This window comes from Dipodomys ordii, unplaced genomic scaffold (assembly GCF_000151885.1).
Source record: "Dipodomys ordii isolate 6190 unplaced genomic scaffold, Dord_2.0 Scaffold27, whole genome shotgun sequence".
Taxonomy (NCBI): Eukaryota; Metazoa; Chordata; class Mammalia; order Rodentia; family Heteromyidae; genus Dipodomys; species Dipodomys ordii.
Window position 1 is genome coordinate 11,252,694 of NW_012267243.1, and position 10,573 is coordinate 11,263,266.

At 40.5% G+C, this 10,573-nt stretch overlaps 1 protein-coding gene across 1 annotated transcript in view; it reads right to left on the reverse strand.

Moving 5' to 3' along the window:
* Nucleotides 1–10,014, reverse strand: part of Prrc1 (proline-rich coiled-coil 1) — an 18,485-nt gene extending 8,471 nt beyond the window's left edge. The window contains exons 1-6 of the mRNA XM_013015753.1: nucleotides 9,277–10,014; nucleotides 7,782–7,898; nucleotides 6,793–7,182; nucleotides 6,199–6,353; nucleotides 3,808–3,910; nucleotides 1,365–1,572 (exon numbers count right to left, since the gene is read on the reverse strand). Of these exons, the coding sequence (XP_012871207.1) occupies nucleotides 1,365–1,572; nucleotides 3,808–3,910; nucleotides 6,199–6,353; nucleotides 6,793–7,182; nucleotides 7,782–7,878 (953 nt within the window). The 5' untranslated portion in view covers nucleotides 7,879–7,898; nucleotides 9,277–10,014. The remainder of the gene's footprint in view (nucleotides 1–1,364; nucleotides 1,573–3,807; nucleotides 3,911–6,198; nucleotides 6,354–6,792; nucleotides 7,183–7,781; nucleotides 7,899–9,276) is intronic.
* Between the last annotated feature and the right edge of the window lie 559 nt (nucleotides 10,015–10,573).

Below are 10,573 nucleotides of genomic sequence, written 5' to 3' on the forward strand. Positions count from 1 at the left end.
CTCAAGGCGAGCGCTCTACCACTTGAGCCACAGCGCCACTTCCGGTTTTCTGGTGGTTTATTGGAGATAGGAGTCTCACGGTCTCTCCTGCCCGGGGTTGGCTTTGAACTGCGATCCTCAGATCTCAGCCTCCTGAGTAGCTAGGATTACAGGCGTGAGCCACCAGCGCCCGGCCTTCTCTTGATTTTTTATATAGGCAATCACATAATCTTTTTATCTAATTCACACACATGTATATATTTGTATACACATGTATATAGAAGAGACAACATTCCTAGACTCTATACTTCCAGGAAATAAGACCTTTATTTTCTTTTACTATACTACAGCAGAGGACTTTATACTCATATCATAGAGCTGAGTGAGGCAACAAGTTCAAATTTTTCATTTTGTGCTTATAAAATCCAGAAAATAAAAAGGTTAGATATCATCTTTTTTTTTAACTCTATCACTTTAAGTGAGGGCTCCTTTACCGTTATAAAGATACTTTAATATATAAAGTATCTAAAATTGCTGTCTAATGTTAGTTCCTAGGAGTGTTTTAAGAATAGGATTTGCTTTACCAGGCATCAAGACCTAGCTGCATGGCTACTGAAATAATCATCTCTAAATGAACTATGAGGAAGAAGGCCATTAGAGCCCATTCAAGAGCTTATACTAAATGACTTGGCTCAGATGAGAAATTAAGACTGCACATAAGCCAGACCAGGAAGGGAAGTCCACAGACTCTTATCTCAAATTAACTACAAAAAAAGTGGAGCTGTGGCTCAAGTGGAAGAGTGCTAGCCAGAGTTCCTGAAACAGTAACATTTTCAGTATTATTAACAATAATAATTTTTTAAAAATCTTCTGAGATTCAAAGGATGTTCCTAATTTCAGTAGTTGATTTGAATGTTAAAACTGGGTTAAGATCTTTGTTAGACTTACTCTTGCTTTTCTCGGGTTCTCTCCCTCAATAATCAAAATCAACACTAAAAATTTCTTTTGGATTGAACTTAGGCCCATCCTTTTTCTCCTTTGCTTTAGTTATTTTTTGACATAAGGTCTTGCAGTTTTGCCCAGGGCTGGAGTGGGCACATTCTATGATACCATAGCAGATTACAGGTATGAATCATCATGCCCAACTGACTGACAGAGATAGGGATCTTACTAACTTTCTGTCCAGGCTGATGCTGAACTACAATCCTCCCAGGTAACTGGAATTACAAGCAACAACCTAGTCTTTAGTTTCCTTTAAACTAAAAATCCACTGCAACTTTGTAATACTACGGAGGTAACGAAAAGCAATGCTGATCATTATTTTCATTGTATAAAAACACATTAGCCCCAGAGAGACCACAGGGTCATTCGACCATTATGAAAAGTTTAGGTGCCAGGTTCCATAGTCTGACAGAGTTCTGTTACTTACTTTCAGCCCAGCTGCATAGCCCACCGGCTGTGGAGCTATGTTGGACTGTCCAGCTTCCCCGACTACCACAGCTAAGCCGAAGACCTCCTGGAAAGCATCACGCACAGCAGCCACTTTGACTTCTTTATTTGATGTCACTACAATGTCCAGCTCACCCCCAGACTCTATAAAGGCCAAAAGAAGTTTCAATTCCAAATTGAAATAGTAAAATTCTCACAATTACAATAACAACATTTCATTTACATAAACATTACCAAACTCATAAAACCAGGTAAGATATTATGCATTATCTTTCTGGGGTTAGAGAAACAGGCTGAACAAGTCTGCTCAATGTATCGGCTTTTCTGCATTAACATCAGGATTCAAACCAAGATCTGTCAGCAGTTGACCTAACAAGACCACCTTTTCAATCTACGCCCAAACGCTCCAACCTTCCCCCTTTTCCTGAGTTTTACAACTGCTGAATTTGTAACATGTTATCTGAAGAAGTTTTACCTGCAGCAGAAAATGGAACATACCTTATAAGAGTTCTGAGTATTAACTAGAACATATTTTTCAGCATTCTATAAAATGTTCACAATTGGTGGTTCTGAGAGAAGAATTTTGTGGTGAACTACCATATTTATATTTCTTGGAAACTCACAGTGTACATTAACATATCAGTATTTGAAAATCAAATAATTAAAATTAGTAACCCTAACTCAATTCTGTCCATACTTAATCCATTCATGAAACATTTTTTCAGTATCTAAAAATGGCGCCTAAAAGTGTTCCATAGATTTAATTATGGGAAACAATGGCAAAACCAATAATGAAAACAGCTTATCTTTTCACTAAACTAATTAGCTTCTAATTAAGCTTATACTTTGCATGGACACATTTATTCCATTTTTAAGATTGTAAATAAAGTTTTCCTGCTGTTGGTTAATAAGAACACATCTAACAGAGTGTTGGTGGCTCATGCCTGTAATCGTAGCTAATCAGGAGGCTGAGATCTGAGGATCATGGTTCAAAGCCAGCCCAGGCAGGAAAGTCCATGAGACTCTTTTCTCCACTAAACATCACTGTAGCACAAAGTGGTAGAAAGCTAGCATTGAGCAACAGAGCTCGGGGACAGTGCCCAGGCCTTATGACACATCTACCATATACAACTTTCTAACACCATGTGGGCACCAGTTTCCAGCCCTCTAGCTATAAAGCAATCATAGAAATTAAACATCTGGCTTGTGAACCACAGTTACACATTTGAGATTAAAATAAAAATTCTTATTGATAACACATCCCTTGTTAAGAGTAGTACAAAAATAATATACTAAACAAAACCTACCATGAAATCTTGAAAAAGATTCACTTTTTCTCTAGGAAGTAGTTTAAGCAAGTGGGTCTTCCATCTTATACATTTTCACCATTTAAAAAGAACATGCATAGCAGCTACAAATAACTGATATAACAGACTTTATGGAGAGCTCAAACAGTACAACTTTTTAGAAAGACTAAGTCAAAGCCAACAAAATAAGCACCAGGACATGGCTACCTGCAAGAGGGTGGGGAGGGGAAGAAGGGGGAGAAAATGCAGTCAAGAATCCGTTGACTTTATCACAAAATGAAAAGGGAAAGGTGGGAGAAAGGGAGGGTGAGAAGGTTCGAGGTGAGGGGATCAAGATGCACTGCATTCATAACTGCTTTGTTAAACGGCACTCCTCTGTACAACTACTTAAAGACAGTAAGAATGTTTTTAAGTTTACAATATAAAAGAGCCTATAGTACAAGTAGATATCTGTCAACCATACATATACTTCTGCCCTAATATCTGAAAAGTGTAAGCACATTAAAAAATGGACAAGCTTAATAGTGTATATTTTACTCATTCATCACTTCAAATACTTTAAACTTTTCCATTGCTTTTAAAACCTGTGTACTATCATTTATAAACAGGATAATTTAACAAAATATTCCATTATTTTCAAAGTTTTTATCCTAGCATTTTGTGAGAGGTTGAGTAATGCTTTTCATAAACACTTGACACTAGCGGTGTTTTAGAACTCAGCTTTAGAATTATTTTCTTATACAGAATGAGTTATCTTGGGATAGTATAAACAAAAGCATTGCTTCAATGTCACCAGAAAATAAAGTGAAAGTCATATAAAGTAGCAGTAACATGTTTACAATTAAAATCAGTAATAGCGCTCCTCTCAAGTTCATTCGGTAAAGTTTTTAAAACGTATTTAATGGTAAATAAGATAGAAACTAAGACAAATTTAAGTTAATACCAAAAACTGAGCCTGACAGTCTTCTTTAGTGCAAAACATGAAGAGGAATGGCTATATGAGTAGTAGAAATGACCTGGGATCACAATGAGCACTGGTGCTGACAGACACTGCTCTAACTTAGGTACATACTGATATATGGGGCCATGCCAGGGTCCAGCGTTGTAATCATGCTTTCAACTGAATGCTTCGTCTTATCAAGCACAGATTTCACCATAGGATTCCCAGCCACACCCTGCAAAGAACAAGAAAATATACAAATGCATACTCAACCAAAGAGCACTATGATCATTTTTTAAAATTTTGAATGCATCCTAGACCAGTATCTTTAAAATGAAAATGCAGACAACTGGCGCTCCAATAAAGACTCCAAAATTCAATTCCTCAAAAAAATTAATTAACTAAAATGTAAGAAAAATAAAATCAGATCAGCATCAAAGATCAATGTCAAATTGCCATGAATGCTCTAACTTCTCTGCCTTTCATGCCACATAGTACAGAGCAACAGTAGCCCACAATAAATACACTTTAAGGAGCACTGGCCTGCAAAATATCATACTCTGTGTATTATGTGTGTATATGTACACACACACATTGTATGTAGGTATGTATTTCATTTGCAAATGTATTTATATACATGTATACTATATGTATTTCTTTTTTTGGGGGGGGTCTTGTCGTGGGGCCTGAACTCTGGGCCTGGGCACTGTGCCTCAGCTCTTCAGCTCAAGGCTAGCACTCTACCACTTGAGCCACAGCACCACTGCCGGCTTTGTTCTTTTTGCATACGTGGTGCTGAGGAATTGAACCCATGGCCTCAGACATTCAAGGCAAGCGCTCTACCACTAGTCACCTTCCTAGCTCCAATATATATATTTCATTTGCAAATGTATTTATGTATTTCCTATCTATGTACTTATCAAAAAAACTAGATAAAACATTCCTTGGGGTTTCAAAAAAACACTGTCAGCAGATGCCTATAAGTCTTTTATTTTGTTCCTCAAAAGACAGAAATAGTAAACATGTGTCATCTTTAGCCTCCAGAAATTGACTCCATTTCTTCAGTATGTTCCACTAAAGTTATCTCTTGTTTCATTCATTCCCACACTCTTCCTTCTCAACTAAATCATTCTTAGAACTGCACCCTGAGCCACAGGAACCACACCTAAGGGTCGCTTCTTGAACTACACTTCTCCCAAAGTACGAGGGTGTGGGAGAGCAGGGCCTCTTTCTACAGCATTCAAGGACAGCTTCTCTTTTTCCAATCTACAGGAACTACAGTGGTTCAAGACAACATGAGGGCATACAAATCAGATTTAAGACTGCTGACCAGCCTTATTCTAAAAAAAAATCTCTAAAGTTACAATTACAAGCCTGCAGAGTTGGCCTAGCTATAACAACTGCTAACTGACACATGCTCTTACGAACAAAGAAAAAGGTGCAGGCAGGCTTCATATATTAACAACTTGTAGAAGCACAAAGACATGAAAGGCAAGTTTACAAAAATACCCTATGCCTGAAAGTTAAGCTCGTATGATGTAAATAAATCAGCTAATCACTTAACCATTTTAAATGTGTTCCAAACGTAGTAAAACTAAATAACCCTGAGGCAGACTACAGGGAGGGTGACCACTGAGGAAAGTGGGAAAACCCAGCAGAGCACTCATTAAGCTTAAGGAACCAGTTACTAAGATACCTTCATGAATGCACACATGAATCACCATTTCTGTCTTATTACTGAATGATTTCATGCCCACTTCAGTACAGAACAGATTTTCCACACACACTAGGGTCATAAATGAGCCTAGAGTTACAAGTGAGTACGTTCCCATTGCAAAGACAGACACTGACACTGGTGCTAACATACAATTTAGTCATTAAGAGAAAAGTAAATCTGAAGGTATGACATGGAAATAATCCATTAGTTGGAAAATAAATTTGGTATCTATCTTATATAGTATAGTGAAGTAGATCAGCTACATCAAACTGTTAAGTGTTAAAGTAAAACGAGAGGGCTAGGAAGGTGGCTCAGTGGTAGAGCACTTGCCTTGCATGCATGAGGCCCTGGGTTCGATTCCTCAGCACCACATAAGCAAAAAAGAAAAAAGCTGGAAGTAGTGCTGTGGCTCAAATGGTAGAGTGCTAGCGTTGAGGTGAAGAGCTGAGGGAAAGCGTTCAGGCCCAGAGTTCAGGCCTCAAAAAAAAAAGTAAAATGATAAAGGAACTGGAATATATCAAAAGCAATACTGAAAACAGCTTATTTTTTGAGTACACTAATTAGCTTAAACTTTACAAAGACACATTTATTGCATTTTTAAGATTGTAAATAAAAACTTTTCCTGCTGTTTGTTAAGAACGTATCTCTCTGGTGACTCACGCCTGTAACCCTAGCTAATCAGAAGGCTGAGGTCTGAAGACTTTTATGTATTTCCTATGCCTTCTATGCTTTTAAACTTGCCTCTAATGAATACAGATCCGATCAGCTGGAAAACCAAATACAAGTTAAAAGTTAATATCCCTTACCTTGATGAAACCCCAGATTCCACCACCAGATGCTTCATCCGGGACTCTATGAACTCTAGGATCGTCCTGCTCCTCTGGGAAAGTGATGGCTGAGGTGCTTCCCTGTGCCAGAGAAGCCATGCTGGCTTGCTGAGTAATAGGAGCCGGGAGCATACCTAATCAAAGGCATGTGTCAGTCACTCTACAAACTGTCTACAAATGACACACCACGCGAGAAGCATACTCACAACTGCTTTAACAACATACCTAAGCATTTCAGTATTAAATGCTGAACTCAAAGAACCACCCAAGAGAATTTACAAGAGAATTTTTTTTCCCTTTCCATAGGCTTTTACTCGAGTTCTAATAAAGGACAACATGCATTTATATATGGGATATCACACAAACATACACTTTCACTGTGATGAAAAGTTACACACTTGTGGCCTTTGCCATAGGCTGCATGCCTGTGTAAATACACCAAAACTACTGAATTGTACAAGTTAAACCGTGGAATTGTATGATACCTGACATAAAGCCCAGTAAAACTGTAAAACAACAATAAACCATTACATATATAGTCACGTATTTCAGAGCGTAGCAGATGAGAATTACCCGTTACTTGAGGTGCAGAAAAGGACGGCATGAGAGGCGTCTGGGGAGCTCTTCCTGCATGTCCCCTTGTGATGTCATAGGTCGTGCCTACAGAAAACCCTGATGTCGGAGGACCAGAAGAGGGTGCAGATGACGCAGGGCCCGGAGCGGAGGTGGAAGGCGGGAAGTAAGCTGAGGGAGGGGCACTGAAGGCAGCAGCAGCTGGTGGAGGAGCAGAAGGGGGCACAGAGGGAACATGGGCTGGGACAGGCGCAGCTGGTGCCGCGGGCACAAAGGGCAGTGGCGCTGACGGCCGCAGAGGAGGCAGGGACGGCTGAGGAGTGGAGTGTGCCTGCGGAGGTGAGGGCTCCAGAGAGGACACACTTGGAGATGGGAAAGAACTGGCTGCAGCTGGAAAAAAAAAGGAGAGAGGACAAAACACAAAGTTGGAAAAGGTTTTTAAAATTTGGTTTAAAAACTTTTTGCTTGCATAATTTTAAAAGACCATATCCCAAGAATTGTTTTTAAGTGCATAATTTAAGATATACATCACATACACCTGATTATAAACAACTGCAATTCTCCCAAGTGAAAGAAGCAGGAATACATCAAATCACTACAGCACTTTCGTAAGAAGTCCTCTTTTTCAGTTCATTTGTTCTGATGTGCTTTAAGAAAAGCCTTTTTCATCCCTACTTTGAGCAGAAAAACCCTATGCAGTAGAGTCTCACCAAGACAGCCAGTCACAAACTTTTAAGGAGATTTTGTCATCATGAGAGAGATGACTATACTCAGCATGAATATACAGCACAAAATTCTACTTAAAGCAAAACTTTTAATAAGCAAGACTATTTTTCATACTCTTTAAATCTAACAAGTCTATTTCTCTCCACCTGACAAAGACAAGGAAAGCTGTTAAATACATATTCCTTTACAACACTGTCTCAGAAAAGATAGCAGTGTCTCTGCCATCCTCCAGTGCAGCAGTAGGTGTTCGATGCCACGGGTACCTAGAGGAATGGACGTAGAGGACACTGCGGCCAGGCCGACAGGGGGCGGGGGCGGTGTCCCGGGGGGCGTAGTCTCTATCCCACTCTCTTCCATCATCTTTCTCCAGTCACAGTACACTGCAAAAAATATGTTAAAAAAGAATGAATTTCACAAAGGAACCAATAACGTATTTATAACACTTAAAACAGCTTGCTTTGAGAACAATTAGGAGTAATCAAATGATAGGTGCCTACTTGTACTATCTATAACGCAATGTATTTCCAGATAAAGGACCTATCAAAATTCCTGATCCGTCTTATGAAAATATTCAATATACAAACTATCTGCGACCTTCCATAGACATATTTCACAATTAGGAAATTACTTTATGTTAGCTGCACAATTCATTAACCAATATAGTTCAAATGGTAAACTGCCGAATTGATTTTGATCACATGAATGGCTGTGGGATTCAGTCACTATTTCATTTTAGCTACTATTACATTTAAAATAAAAACATTTAATGTAACTTTGAAACTCCTTCTTTCCTCATAAAGCATTTATGTGCACTATGCCTGTTGACATTTAAAAAAATCAAAATGTGCTTCACTTGATGCGTGCATCAGTTTCTAGTTTCCTCAGTTGAAGCTCATGTAGTAACTGCTAACTAATATGCCTCAGATTTTAGAAAAGTTAGCTGTAGTACACATGCTATAGTAGGGTCCTAATATGTGATAATGGACTGAAAAACATGGGGAAACTTCCTTAAAAATTAGAAATCTTAAAACCTAGCTCTAAATATGACAAACTATTCCGTGAAGGTGAACCACTTACAACCTCTAGAAATGCAATGGTTAACAGAAGCAAATAGTATACTTGGACTCTAGTACAGAAAACCACCAATATACAATGACACAGATGTAATGCAATTATGAGCGCTGAGGGTAAGAACTTAGCTGTGTGACAGGAATATGATTCTGACTTGGTCAGGAAAAGGTTCACCAAATCACAGATACATTGAGATCTAAAGGACAAACCAAACTGAGGGCAAAGGGAGAAGATAAAGAAGGCAGCTACCAGGGAAAAAAAGAAGAAGAAAAAAAAGAACAGAGAGAAGGTATAAATGCCATGTAAAGAAGAGGGAACAAGAAAACGTAAGGAGCAAGACAGAAAAGAGTTCCCATGGGGATGGAGGCAGGAGCTAGCCAGTAGGCCTAATCAGCCAGGTTAGGAGATGGGTTGCTTAAAAACAGTGACTGTAAGACCTTCAAGATAGAGGAAGCATGTTTATGTTTGGTTTTGTTCTAAATTTTCTGAAATTTTAAATTCACAAAAAGATACAAAAATAGCAAAGTTAGAGAAGTTTGCTATAGTCATAAAACTATCTCAGAATGATCAAATGTACAAGGCTGGCAAAAAGTACAATATTACTTGAATTTTACCTGTTTTTACATGTACATGTCTATGTGCACATGCACATATGTGTATAGTTCTACCATGCTTAATCATACGCACAGACTGAATATCACCATCACTATATAGAAGTATTCCATCCCTCCAAGAAACTCCTTCCTGCTGCTTATTTGTCATGTCCCCACCAAACATAGGCCTGAGCAACCAATCACCAATCTTGTTCTCATTTTCTCACTCTACAATGGGACATTCTGGAACCAAACAGAAAGTAACCTTTTAAGACTGGCTTTTATTCAACTAGCATAATGCCTTTGAAATTCATGCTACTTGGTAGGAGTCACAGTGGTTGACCTGTTCAAAGACAGAGGCCATTCTAGGAGGTAGTAGTGTTAAGATCTTCTTAAACACAGTCAAGCTCCGCTGTCTGTCTATGCAATTATGCCAGCCATGCACTACCCCTCCCTCCCTCCACCAGCCACACATCTACGTCTGTCTGCTCTTCACCATCTCAGCCTAGGTTGGTGTTTCTGTAGAACTTGACATTATTGGCACTTGGGGCCAGATAACTCTTACGGGGGTGATGTGCTAAGGGGGTTTTCAGCGGTATCTACAGTCTCTACTACAGTACCCCCTGCGTGTACCAACCAAAGATGTCTACAGACATAGTCAAGAGAACCCTGAGGAACATAATTTCCCTAGGTAAGTAGAAAACTACCCTACATCTGTTGTGTCAACCCAGTGGCCTAGTCTACACACTGTGGTCAACGTATGTATTTCTGAAACACAGATGTGGACTGTCAGTCACTCGACTCCATCAGCTTAGCTGTCCCTGGGCAGGTGCATAGGTAAGCTGGCTGCGGGAGAGCGGGGCCATCCGTACCAATCCTGAGGCATCACAGTTGGCGAGGCTTTTAGGGAGCGAGAAGTAATACTAAGGTATCAAGCCTGAAAACACAGTGATGGGGATGGTTGGAGACCCTGAGTCCTGTCTCGGGTGAGATCTGCTCTTCCAGCCGGCTGGTGCCTTGCTCTTTTCACTTTTAAACAAGTGGATGGCTACTCCTGAGAAACACAGAATAAAGCTCCGGTGGGAGTTCACAGCGCTCAGGCTGCCATGGCCGGGGGCTGGGGCCGGGGGCTGGGGCCGGGAGCCGGGGGCCGGGGCCGGGGCCGGGGGCCGTGCCGGCCGGTCACCCATCCCGAATGAACTCCATCAGACAATCGCGGGCTTAAGCCGCGGCCGGCGGGGCGGAGCTGCCACGCGAGCCACGGTCACCGAGGCGGGCGGAGCTGCCACGGGCCCTCTCGGACCGACACGGTCTGAGGAAGGTGCCGTGGAAATGGGGTCGAGCCGGGTCCCGGAGGAGACGGTGCACGGAGGCCGCGGGGTCCGCCGGGG